The sequence below is a fragment of the Mandrillus leucophaeus genome, unplaced genomic scaffold, assembly GCF_000951045.1.
Source record: "Mandrillus leucophaeus isolate KB7577 unplaced genomic scaffold, Mleu.le_1.0 Scaffold83, whole genome shotgun sequence".
Lineage (NCBI taxonomy): Eukaryota > Metazoa > Chordata > Mammalia > Primates > Cercopithecidae > Mandrillus > Mandrillus leucophaeus.
In genome coordinates, this window is record NW_012109030.1 from 2823509 (window position 1) to 2837466 (window position 13958).

At 39.5% G+C, this 13958-nt stretch overlaps 1 protein-coding gene across 1 annotated transcript in view; it reads left to right on the plus strand.

Annotated features, from left to right (window-relative positions):
- DCLRE1C (DNA cross-link repair 1C) overlaps nucleotides 1–13458 on the plus strand; it is a 64833-nt gene extending 51375 nt beyond the window's left edge. Inside the window, exons 13-15 of the mRNA XM_011968151.1 lie at nucleotides 534–598; nucleotides 1149–1243; nucleotides 12302–13458. Of these exons, the coding sequence (XP_011823541.1) occupies nucleotides 534–598; nucleotides 1149–1243; nucleotides 12302–13221 (1080 nt within the window). The 3' untranslated portion in view covers nucleotides 13222–13458. The remainder of the gene's footprint in view (nucleotides 1–533; nucleotides 599–1148; nucleotides 1244–12301) is intronic.
- Nucleotides 13459–13958: the final 500 nt, after the last annotated feature.

The following is a 13958-nucleotide window of genomic DNA, read 5'->3' on the forward strand; positions in this document are numbered from 1 at the left end:
AGATTCTGGCTCTGTCACCCAGGTTGGAGTGCAGTGGTGCAACCTCGGCTCACTGCAAACTCCGCCTCCTGGGTTCAAGCGATTCTCCTGCCTCAGCCTTGTGAGTAGTTGGGATTATAGGCGCCCACCACCAGGCCTGGCTAATTTTTGTATTTGTAGTAGAGATAGGGTCTCACCATGTTGGCCAGACTGGTCTTGAATTCCTGACCTCAAATGATCCACTCACCTCGGCCTCCTAAAGTGCCGGGATTCCAGGCGTGAGCCACCGTGCCCAGCCCCAATCCTCCATTTCTAGCAGACAATTCTGTTGTAGGTAGGTGGGGGAAGACGACCTTACTTTGAAAAGTTAACCCAGAAGAATAGCTGAAATGACTGTAAAGAGACACAGTAATGGATGAGAACTCCTGGAAAGGTTGAAGGGGATGGATCCAGAGAACAGCTGTGGAAACAGGGGCAAGGATGTAAAATGGGGGTGGCTGTAAATAAGTTTCAGGTTGGGCACTTCATGGCCCTGTTCAAATGGTATGTTGTAGATCATCCTAAAGGCGTCCCAGAATCTGCCAGGAGGCGGCAGTTGGCAGTGTGGCCTTCAAAAGGGGTAGGACAGCTTCAAATCTTATTTTTCTGCCTTTTTGTATCTTATCTCCACTTTGCCTTAGCTTTCAGCCTAAGGACCTAGAATGACAAGATAAATTTGCAGAGATTCCTGTGAGAAATAAGTAAAACCCTACGGGAAGCAGCTAGTTATACTGTATCCTGAATGCCAGAGGATGCCACTGTATTAATGGTTTTCAGGATAGGGACCTGCTCTTTTTGCATCTTTTTTTTGCATTAGATCTTAAGTTTTGCCTTAGTCTACTGATGTAATAATAAGATACACACCTACCAGGTTGCATTTAAGTGCTTATATTTACCACTTTATTACATCGAAGTGATTTTTAACTACGAAATCAGTTTAGAACTGCTTTTCAATCCTCCAGAGTAGTTGGGTGATTTCCCTTATGGTCAAGATTTTGTTAAAAGCACAGGGATCCAAGAAATAAAAAAACAAAAAAATAAAAACAAAAAAAATTTTTAACACTATCAATGATGCCTACCTTCTAACAACTTCCCCAAAAGGAAAAATCAAATATTCTGATTCATTTCAGCTTAAAGCCTTTATGCCGGTCTTCCCAAAGTATGGAGCCAAAGTATAAACCACTGGGAAAACTGAAGAGAGCTAGAACAATCCACCGAGACTCAGGTAAGAAAAATGGTCCTGGGTTCAGAGGGGTGGGCTCCCCGCAAACACTGCTTTCCAAGCAGCTTGGGTCTGGGGGAAGTCGCCTTGGGCAGAGTGGACCCGGGACCCACCACAGGTCAGACTTGTCACATGGTCTCAGGAAGTACTTTGCCCTCCTGTCTTCAGCCTGTAAAATCAAGAGTCTGAGTCTGCTCTCCTTCCCTGGGTTAAAACAAGTGGTGAAAACTGTGCCATCGTGTGTGGTGTTCTTAGCTTTCTGGAAATACGCCTCAAGATCAGTAGAGGCCATAAAGAGAGGCTGGTTTGTTATCCTTGGACATTTTCTTAAGATACTAGTAAATGCTGATAATGGAGACTTTTCTTATCATTTCTGATCAAATTGATCAGTAGTGTTTATACAGAAGGATTTTCCCCTATACCTTGTACCTTCTTTCATTGCTACATTGATTTTTCTAGTGAAGGACAGAGGTAGGCTCTGTAGTGGAAATCAGAATGTTAGATTCTGAGCAAAGCTCTGGGGCTTTCCAGCAGCCCTATTTCATGGTTAGGATTCTTGATTTTCATTCCTTTGGTGGAAAGTCAGTTACTCTGCTGTGCAGTAAATACTTGACCAAAACTCACGAGATAAAGATGATACTATTTTTTGAACACCTATTAATAGCAGGTATTGTGCTAGGTCCTTTACCTATGCTATAGCTAAACCTCTAAACCAACTTACACGGGGTACCATCCCAGTTCTAATTATGACGAAACTGAAGTTTAGAGACTTAAGTCCCTAAGGACTAGCAAGAAGTAAGTGATGGGCCTGGGATTCTAATCTAGGGCGGTCTCTCATCTCTTGCTTCTACATTTCTGCTCATGGAGAATCTAATTTTAAAACATTTAGATGACAATTCCAAGACTGATAAAGTAAGTCTATTACTGGTGCCTGAAGAAAAGCACATTTGTTTTTGTTTCAACAATTAAAAGGTTTTAGAAAAACAGTTCCATGAATTTCAAATGTTAACTCTATTATGTAATGCATCCTCTAATCCTCAGAAATTTACTTAGTTTTTTTTAAAAAAAAAACAGCTTTCCTGAGGCATAACTGATAAAAACTGCACATTTAAGGCACACAATTTGATAAATTTTTTTGCGTAGGCATACACTTGAGAAACCATGACTACAATTAAGATAGTGAGATTATCACCAAGTTTTCTTATGCCCCTTTGTCATTCCCTCCTGTTCTCACCCATGCCAAGGCAGCCACTGATCTGCCTTCTGTCATTATAGTTTGCATGTTCTAGAGTTTCATATAAATAGAATCATATAGTATGTCTGGGTTATTTTACTTAGCACATCAGAGATTCATTCATGTTGTTGCGTGTATCAGTAGTTCACTCTCTTTTGATGAGTAGTAGTCCACCTCAAGGATATACTACAAGTTGCTGATCCATTCACCTGTTGATGTACTTTTGGGTTGTTTCCAGTGTCTTTCTTATTATAAAGAAAGCTGCTATGAACATTCATGTACAAACTTTTGTATGGACATAGGTTTTCACACCTAAGAATGGGTCATATGGTAGCTCTATCTTTAAGAAACTGCCAAAATGTTTTCCAAAGTGGTTTGACCATTTTGTGTTCCCAGCAGAAGTGTATGAGAGTTCTGGTTGCTCCACATCATTGCCAATACTTGGTATGGTTAGACTTTTTAATTTTAAATATCCTAATAGGTGTGCAGTGATAGCTCTTTGTGGTTTTAACGTGCATTTCTCTAATGACTAGCAAGGTTGTGTATCTTTTAAGGTGCCTATTTGCCATCCATGTATCTTCACTGGTCAAGTGTCTATTCAAATCTTGACTCATTTTTAAATTGTTGGGTTTTGTTTTGAGACAGAGTCTTGCTGTCACCCAGGCTGGCACTATCACAGCTCACTGCAACCTCAACCTCCCAAGCTCAAGTGATCCTCCCACCTCAGCCTCCCAAGTAGTACAGGCATATGCCACCATGCCTGGCTAATTTTTATATTTTTTGTAGAGATGGGGTTACACTATGTTGCCCAGGCTGGTCTCAGACTCCTGAGCTCAAGCAATCTGCATACCTTGGCCTCCTAAAGTGCTGGAATTACATGCGTGAGCCACTGCACTCATCGTGTTACTAAGTTTGCCTACGTTTCTGGATACAAGTTTTTTTAAAAAAATATGAGGTGTATAGAAATATTTTCTTCTACTCTGTAGGTAATCTTTTCAATCTTTTTAGTAGAGTATTTTGAAGAGCAGAAATTTTAAATTTTGATTAAGTGAATTTATTTTTACTTTTTTCTGTATCATATCTAAGAAATCTTTGATCCAAAGGCATAAAGATTTTCTCCTGTGTTTTCTGCTAGAAGTTGTCACAGTTTTAGGTTGTACATTTAGATCTGTGATTCATTTTTGTTTTTAAAAATATGGTTCAAATGTAGATCCAAGGTAATTTTGTGTGTGTGTGTGTGTGTGTGTGTCTGTGTATGGATATCCAAATGTTCTTAAACCATTTGTTGGAAACACTATCTTTATTCACTGAATTGCTTCAGCACTTTTGTTGAGTCAGTTTACAAATGTGGAGGTTTATTTCTGGATTCTCTGTTACGTTCCATAATCTCTATCTTGAAAACCATATTGCCTATCTCGATTACTGTAGCTTTGTAAATCTTGAAGTCAGATGATTTAAGTTCTCCAACTTTGTTCCTTTTTCCTTTTTTTTTTGTTTTTTGAAATGGAGTCTCTCTCTGTTGCCAGGCTGGAGTGCAGTGGCACGATCTCGGCTCACTGCAACCTCTGCCTCCCACGTTCAAGTGATTCTCCAGCCTCAGCCTCCTGAGTAGCTGGGACTACAGGTGTGTGCCACCATGCCCAGCTGATTTTTGTATTTTTAGTAGAGACGTGGTTTCACCATGCTGGCCAGGCTGGCCTCGGTCTCTTGACCTCGTGTTCCGCCCGCCTCGGCCTCCCAAAGTGCTGGGATTACAGGCGTGAGCCACCGTGCCCAGCCAGCTTTGTTCATTTTCAAAGTTGTTTTCGTTATCCTAGGTCCTCTGCATTTCCATATGAATTTTAGAATCATATGCCAATTTGTACAAAAATGTCCCTCCTGAGGTTTTGATGAGGATTGTTTTAAATCTGTTGATCAATTTGGGAAGAATTGACATCTTAACAATATCGAATTTTTCAGATCCATGAACATGATATACCTCTCAATTTATTTAAGTCTTCTCTAATTTCTCTCAGCAGTGTTTTATGATTTTCAGTGTACAGGTCTGTGTAAATGAATCCCCAAGTATTTCATTTTTGGGGATACTGTTGCACATGGTATTATTTTTTAAGTTTCAATTCCTGATTGATGTTAGTATATAGAAATATAGGCTGAGTCTCCCTTAGTCAAAATGCTTGGGATCAGAAGTGTTTTGGATTTTGGACTTTTTTGAATTTTGGAACATTTGCATTTGCCTTTGATGGTTGGGCCTCTTTAATCAGAAAATCTAAAATGCTGCAATAAGGATTTCCTTTGTAGTTCAGGTGTCAGACTTTTGGATTAGGGATATGCAACCTGTGCAACTGGTTTTTGTATTTTGATCTTGTATCCTGCAACCTTGCTAATCTCACATATCGTTCTAGTGCCTTTTTTTGTAGATTCCATTGCATTTTCTACATAGATTATCAATGTTATTTGTGTATATAGACAATTTTGCTTCTTCCTTTTCAGCCAGGATGTTTTTCTCTTTTTTGTCTAGACTACCACTACAATGTGAAACAAGTGGCAAGAGCGGGTGTCACTGCCTTGTTCCCCATCTCAAGGGGAAAGCATTCATTCTTTCACCATTAAGTATAATGATAAGTATAGGCTTTGTGTCGGGCAGAATTACTTCCTTTTTGTTCTTGGTAGGTGGATGGATATCAACAATGGATAAGGGGTTTTGTCTAACACTTTTTTTGTATTTATTGAGATGATCCTATTGTTTTTCTTTATACTCTGTTAATATGGTGACATACATTGATTTTTGAGTATTAAACCAAACTTGCAGTTCTCTAATCCCTCTTAGTCTTGACATATTATCCTTAAGTATTATGGTAGCAGTTTTCTCATTTACGTTCAGAAGGGCTATTGGTCTGGAGTATTGTCTTTTCTTTTCCTTGTAATTGTGTGGTTTTGGTATCAGGATACTGCTGGCCTCATTGTTGTGAGGTTTCTTTATTCTCAGTCTCTGGAAAAATTTTTCAAGGATTGGCATTTTCTCTTTCTTCAATGACTGGTAGAATTTACCAGTGAAGCCATCTGGGTGGGACAGGAGTTTTCTTTGTGGGAAGGTTTTTTTTTTTTAACTACAAATGTGATTTAATAGGCATAGGACTATTCAGGTTATTTTTTTTCTTGAGTAAACTTTGGTAACTTGAATTTGTCGAAGAATCTGTCTTATCCATGTTGCTTAATTTTTTGGCATGAACTTTTTAAAATTATTTTAGTATCTGTAGAATCTACTGATATTACTCTTACTCCTGATATTACTTTGTGTCTTCTCTCATTTTTTTTTTTCTTGATTAGTCTAGCTAGAAGTTTACCAGTTTTACTGATCTTCTCAAATAAGAAGTTTTTGGTTTTATTTTCCTTTTTTTTTTTTTGGCAGGGTGTAGTTTCCCATTTCACTGAATTCCACTCTCATCTTTATTTCATCTGCTTATTTGGAATGTTATTTGCTCTCTAAGTTTCTTAATACAGAAGCTGAGTTCGTTGAGACCTTATTTTCTAATGTAGGCATTTAGTGCTATACTTTTCCCTCTTTAGCAGCATCCCACAAATTTGTCTTTTCATTTTCATTCAAAACATTTTCTAATTTTTCTTTTGACACATGGGTTACTTAGAAATTTGTTACTAGTTTCTAAATTTTGGAGAACTTTCCAGAGATCATTCTGTTGTTATCTAATTTAATGTTATTGTGGTCAGAGAACATACTTCGTATGACTTTTTTTCTGAGACAGATTCTCACTGTCGCCCAGGCTGGAATGCAGTGGCACGATCTTGGCTCATTCCAACCTCAGCCTCCCAGGTTCAAGTGATTCTCCTGTGTCAGCCTCCAAATAGCTGGATTTACAGGCCCGTGGTACCACACCTGGCTAATGTTTTGTATTTTTAGTAGAGATGGGGTTTTGTCATGTTGGCCAGGCTGGTCTTGAACTCCTGACCTCAGGTGATCCATCTGCCTCCCAAAGTGTTGGGATTATAGGCGTGAGCCACCACGCCTGGCTTTGTACTTTTATTGAGATTTATGGTCCAGAATATTTATGGACCATCAATTGTGGAGCAATTTACACATTAAACCTGGTAAATGTTTAATGTGTACTTTAAAAAAATATATGTACTACTGTTGTTCGATGAAGTGTTCTATAAATGTCAATTAGGTTCACAGTGTTGTTCAGGTCTTCTACATTCTTGTTCTATCAATTATTGCCAGAGAGGGGTGTTGAAATTTCCAGTTGTAATTGTGGACTTGCCTATTTTGCCTTGATTAGTTCTACTGGCATTTGCTTCATCTGTTTGAGGCACTATTAATAGGTATACATAAGTTTAACATTGTTATATCCTCTTGAGGGATTGATACCTTTATCTTTAGGAAATGAGTCTATTCCCTGGTAATATTCTTAAGTTCTACAATCTACTTTACCAGAGCCATTTGAATTTCTTCTCATTAGTATTGGCTTGATGTATCTTTTTCCAACTCTGCACTTTTAACTTGTCTTTATATTTAAAGTGGGTTTCTCGTAAGCAGTATGTTGTTTGATCTTGTTTTTATGGCCAATCTGGTAATTTCTGGCCTTTAACTGCAGTGCTTAGACCACTTAGTTTTATTGTACCCACTGATATGGTCAGGTTTAAATTTATCCTCTTAGCTATTTGTTCTTTATTCTTTGGCCTTCTTTCGGATCAAGTAATTACTGATTGATTGTATTTAATCTATTGTTGGCTTATTGGCTGTGTAACTCATTGATTTCTTATTTGAGTGGCTTCTAACGCAGTCATCCCTTAGTATCCTTGGGGGATTGGTTCCAGGACCCCCTCGCCAAAGAGTACCAAAATCTGCATATGTTCAAGTCATATTAAATGGTGTTACATTTGCATATAACCTACACATATCCTCCCATATATTTGAAATCATCTCTAGAATACTTATACTTTAAATACAGTGTAAATGCTTGGTAAATAGTTGTTATACTGTATCAATTTTTGTGTTTTGTATTTTAATTTTTGCTTTTTTCCAAATATGTTTGATCTGTGGTCAGTCAAATCCACAGATGTGGAACCTGTGGATACAAAGGACTGACTGTATACATCTTTAACATATCAGAGTGAAAAGATAAATGATATATTATTCCAAGTATGGCATAGGAATGTTACAGCAGTATATTTCCATTCCTCTTCTCCCAGTCTGTGCTGTTATCGTCATACATTCTCCATCTATTATAAACTCCACAATACAAAATTATCTTTTAAGCTTTATTGAAGTATAATTGGTATACCATAAATTCATCCTGTATAGGTGAACAATTCCACGACTGTTAGTATAACGGAATTGTACAATCATCTCCACTATCTAATTTTGGAACATTTTTATTACCCAAAAAAGAAACTTTCCAGTCACTCCCCATTACTATTCCCAGCCTTAGGCCACCACTAATCTAGAGTTTGTCTCTATAGATTTGTGTTTTCTGGACATTTCATATAAGATAACTCATACGGCTGGGCACAGTGGCTCACGTCTGTAATCGCAGCACTTTGGGAGGCCGAGGAGGGTGGATCATGAGGTCAGAGAGATCGAGACCATCCTGGGTAACACGGTGAAACCCCGTCTCTACTAAAAACACACAAAATTAGCCAGGTGTGGTGGCAGGCGCCTGTAGTCCCAGCTACTCAGGAGGCTGAGGCAGAATGGTGTGAACCCAGGAGGCGGACCTCGCAGTGAGATCACGCCACTGCACTCCAGTGTGGCTGACAGAGCTAGACTCCATCTCAAAAAAAAAGAAAAAAAGCATACACCATGTGCTATTTTGTGCCTGGCTTTTACTTAGCATGTTTTCAAGGTACATCTATACTGTGGCATGTATCAGTACTTCATACTTTTTATTGCCAACCAGTATTCAATTGTACAGGCACATGACATTTTGTTTATCCACTCACCAGTTGATGGACATCTGGGTTGCTTCCTCTTTTTAAATAATAATGCTATGAAAATTTGTGTACAAGTCTTTACGTATCTTTCTCTCGGGTTTTATTTCTTGTAGGGGGTAGAATTTTGGAGTCACAGTTTGCTTGGGCTGCCCTAACAAAATAACACATACTAGGTAGCTTAAGCAGGCCAGGCATGGTGGCTCACGCCTATAATCCCAGCACTTGGAGAGGCCACGGCAGATGGATCACCTGAGATCAGGAGTTCAAGACCAGCCTGGCCAACATGGTGAAAACCTGTCTCTGCTTAAAAAAATAAAAAATAAAAAATAAAATAATTAAAAAAATAAGTTAGGCCAGGAGCAGTGGCTCACGCCTATAATCCCAGCACTTTGGGAGGCTGAGGTGGGCAGATCTTGAGGTCAGGAGTTTGAGACCAGCCTGGCCACTATGTTGAAACCCCATCTCTACCAAAATTACAAAACTTAGGCATGGTGGCATGCACCTGTAGTCCCAGCTACTCAGGAGGCTGAGGCAGAAGAATCGCTTGAACCCTGGAGGTGGAGGTTACAGTGAGCCGAGATTGCGCCACGGCACTCCAGCCTGGGCAACAGAGCAAGACTCTGTCTCAAAAAAAAAAAAAAAAAAATTAGCTGTTCATGATACTGAGTGCCTATAATCCCGGCTTCTTGGGAGGGTCAGGCAGGAGAATTGCTTGAACCCAGGAGGCAGAGGTTACAGTGAGCCAAGACTGCACCACTGTACTGCAGCCTGGGTGACAAGAGCAAAACTCCATGAGAGAAAACCACAGGTAGTATTTCTCACAGTTCTGAAGGCTGGAAGATGAAGGTATTGGTAAGGCAGGTTTCATTCTGAGGCCTCTTCTCTTGGATTACAGGTGGCTGCCATCTCTTTTGTGCTCACATGGCCTTTTTGCAGTGCATGCCCGTGGGGTGGCCGGGAGAGCATACATGTGAGCTGAAGTATCTTTTAAGGATACTAATCTTATCAGATCAAAGCTCCAGCCTTATGAAGGTTTAACCTTAATGATTTCCTTAGAGGTCCATCTCCAGGTAACAGCCACACTGGCTTTAGGGCTTCCACATATGAATTTTGACAGGAAACATTCAGTTCATAACATATGTCAATCTGTTTTAACACTTCAAGGAACTGCCAAACAGTTCCAAACTGAATACATTTTACATTCCCTCCAGCAATATGTAAAGATTCCAGTTTCTTCACATACTAGCTAAGACTTGTTTTTGAGTATAGCTGTCCTAGTGTGTGTACGGTGGTACCCTGCAGTTTTGATTTGCATTTCTCTAATGACTAACGTCGAGCTTTTTTTCATGTGCTTATAGGCCATTTATGTAACTTTTGGTGAAATGTCTATTCCTATCTTTTGCCCCTATTTCAACTGGATTATTGACCTTCATATTGAGTTTTAAGAGTTAAATAGTCTGGTATCAGTCCTTTATCTAATATGATTAGGAAATATTTTCTCTCAGACTTGTCTTTTCACCTTCTTGATGGTGTCTTGAAGTGTAAAGGTTTTAAGTCGAATTTGCCTTTTTTTTCTTTTATTGCTTGTGCTTTGGTATCATATCTTTAAGAAACTATTGTTTGATCCAAGATCATGAAAATTGACTCCCATGGTATGTAATTTCACGGTCAGTTTTGATTGTATTTTCCTGCTTCTTGAATTTCTGATAATTTGTTTTTGAATGCCGAACATTCTGAATTTTACCTTTTTAGGTCCTGCATAATTTTGGATTTCTAAAATCATTCTTGAGCTTTGTTCTGGCATGTGGTTAGCATGTTTATAGTTTGGTCTTTTCATGTCTTTTACCTTTGTTATGCAGGACCAGAGTAGCATTTAGTGTATAGTTAATTTTCCCCACTACTGAGGCAAGGCTCTTCTTGGTTCTTTTACAAATGCCCATGGATCATGAGGTTTTCCACTCTGGCTGTTGGGACCAGGACCAGGCACTGTTCCTGGCACAGTGAGTTCTGGGCACTTTCTTTTTGTTTGAGTGATTCGTTGCCTGTCTTCTGGTAGTTTCCTGACAAGCACATGCTGCTCAGTACACTGAACACTTGGTAGGGACTCCTCTGCAGCTTTTCAGAGTTTCTGTGCAGCACTCTCCTCTCTGGTCTTCTGCTCTGTAAATTCCAGGTACCTTGATTTCTTCAACGTTCAGGTTCCATCTCAATTCAGGGATGTCCATGGGCTCTAACCAGATGTTCCCTCCCTGACTGGAATCTGTTACGAAGCAGTGAGTCAGGCAATCAAAGGACTCATCTGTGTCTTGTTTCTCACATGTCATTGTCCTTAATTGCTCAATGTCCATTTTGAGAGGTAGTCTGATTTTTAGTTATTTCAAGTGGGAGGTTAAATCTAGTCTCTGTTACTCTATCTTACCTGGAAGCAAAAGTCCTTTCTTCCTTTAATCTTTTGTGCCTTTTATGCATCTACCCAATCCACACTTGTTTTTGATAAATGTTTTTTGGGATCAGGCACAGTCACTGATTTGGAATGCAGAACAGTTCAACTTAGAGATCATACAAAAATATTTCATAAAAAAGGTAATTTGGGGCCAGGCAAAGTGGCTCATGCCTCTAATTCCAGCACTTTGGGAGGCCAAGGTGGATTTCTTCAGTGAGTGCAGGAGTTCAAGACTAGCCTGGGCAACAAGGGGAAACACTGTCTCTAAAAAAAAATTAGCTGGGCATGGGGGTGGATCTCCTGAGCCGGGGAGGTCAAGGTTGAACTGTGATTGTGTGACACATAAAAAACAACTTTGGCATAGTAGTGAGGGACCTAAAACATACATTTAATCTTTGGCTTAAAATCTATATCCTATAGTCTCGGATGATTCCAAATATAGTCATTAGATACCTTAGTGACCTTAAGCCCTAAGATCAGTTACAAGTCATAACATTGAACTTTAAGAATGAGGTTGGGTCCTATGTATTGGCACACCCTTTTCTCTGGGCCTAGCTTTACACTGGGAAGGTGGGAGCTGGATGATGGTCTCTATGGTCCATTATATTAGTGTCTTAAAAATGCAGTGTTCAGCCACATCATTTAAGTGTATTATCATAAAACCAGATTCAGCAGTAGAACACGAAGTTGCCATACACAGTAGTTTCAGATGCATTTAATTTCCTTCCTAGGCTAGATACCGTTAGAGGACGGAAAATATTTGTTTTTCCAAGTAAGGCTTTTTTCATTTTAAGAACATTTGTTGACACAGCATGCTTAATTTTGAATTTTAAGTTGTTGACACATGTTGATTATTCAGTATTTTGCTTTAAAGTTGATTTAACCTGTCGCAACTTTGTGCATAAAGCATGTCAATAAGATGCTCATAAAAGAGAAAAACCTTAATAAAAAGCCATTTAATTTTCCCATGACTCTCTCTTTGATGATCCTCTGCCAATACCTTTAAGGCACAACCCACTGAGCATCTACTATTTGCAGAGCACACAGGCTTTGCAAACCTGGCTGATGAACAGAAATCAGCTGTAGAACTTAACACAAAAATCAAATTATTTGGTCCTGTCTTTTAGGGATTCAGTAGGTCTGGAATGAGATACAGAAACCTGTGTGGTTTTTATTTTTTAAAGTTTTGCATATGATTGTAATGATCAGCCAGGCTTATATATAGAGCAGAGTGACTGCTCTATATTCTCCACTGATAGTCTGGCGTTATAAAAAATTGAAGGATGGTAATTAAATTATTCAGTGTATCCCAAGAATATCTTTTCCCTTTGAAGAAGAGTGGCCTCCCTATTCCTTGCAATTCCAAGAATTAAAAGTGTAGGTACAAATTGGCTCCCTTTGCCTTGTTTCCTATAAACCTGTTTTGTTTGTCCCACAGAGGAAGAAGATGACTATCTCTTTGATGATCCTCTGCCAATACCTTTAAGGCACAAACTTCCATACCAGGAAACTCTTCAACCTGAGGTATTTTCAATGACTGCAGTATCAGAAAAGCAGCCCGAAAAACTGAGACAAACTCCAGGATGCTGCAGAACAGAGAGTATGCAGAGCTCTCGTTTCACAAACTTTGTAGATTGTGAAGAATCCAACAGTGAAAGTGAAGAAGAATTAGGAATCCCAGCTTCACTGCAAGGAGATCTGGGCTCTGTACTTCACCAGCAAAAGGCTGATGGGGATGTACCCCAGTGGGAAGTATTCTTTAAAAGAAATGATGAAATCACAGATGAGAACTTGGAAAACTTCCCTTCCTCCATAGAGGCAGGGGGATCTCAGTCACCGAAGCTTTTCAGTGACTCTGATGGAGAATCAACTCACATCTCCTCCCAGAATTCTTCCCAGTCAACACACATAACAGAACAAGGAAGTCAAGGCTGGGACAGCCAATCTGATACTGTTTTGTTATCCTCCCAAGAGAGAAACAGTGGGGATATTACTTCCTTGGGCAAAGGTGACTACAGACCAACAATCAAAGAGAATATTCCTGCCTCTCTAATGGAACAAAATGTAATTTGCCCAAAGGATACTTGTTCTGATTTGAAAAGCAGAGTTCAAGATGTAACAACAGTTCCTAGTACTGGAGAACCAATTACTCTAAGCAGTGAGAAACATATACCTGAGGAAAAAAGTTTGCTAAATCTTAGCACAAATGTGGATTCCCAGAGCTCTTCTGATTTTGAAGTTCCCTCAACTCCAGAAGCTGAGTTACCTAAACGAGAGGATTTACAATATTTATATGAGAAGCTGGCAACTGGTGAGAGTATAGCAGTCAAAAAAAAATGCTCACTCTTAGATATCTAAGAATTCAAAGCGCTTCAACCTAGAGCAACCACTAAAAAACCTGCAGAGAGATGATAGTCAATATTACAATAGAGAAAATATAATACTTAAAAATGTTCAAATAATCTGGTTTGGTGTGGTGGCTCACACCTGTAATCCCAGCACTTTGAGGTGGGCAATCGCTTGAGCTCAGGAGTTCGAGACCAGCCTGGCCAACAGTGAGATGTGTCTCTACTTACAAAAAAAAAAAAAAAAAAAGCCAGGCGTGATGGTGGGCTACTCTGGAGGCTGAGGTGAGAGGATCACTTGAGCCCAGGAGATTGAGGCTGCAGTGAACCGTGACTGTGCCACTGTACCTCCAGTAGACTGGGTGACAGAGCAAGACCCTGTTGAAAAAAAAAAGGCAAGGCACAGTGGCTCATGCCTATAATCCCAGCTTCTCAGGAGGCTCAGGCAGGAGAATCACTTGAACACAGGAGGTGGTGGTTCAGTGAGCTGAGATTGTGCCATTGCACTCCAGGCTAGGCAACAAGAGCAAAACTCTATCTCAAAAAAAAAAATGGTAGAACTAAACCTATACATCTCAATGATTATACTAAATGTAAATGGTCTAAGCACATCAGTGACAAGAGACATGGGGAAAAAAACCAACATAACCCGATGATCTGCTGTCTATAAAGAAACTCAATTCAAGTGATGGCAAAAAAAACCATGTACACGATTAAAGATGGAGTGGTTATACAGACAGTTTCCTAATG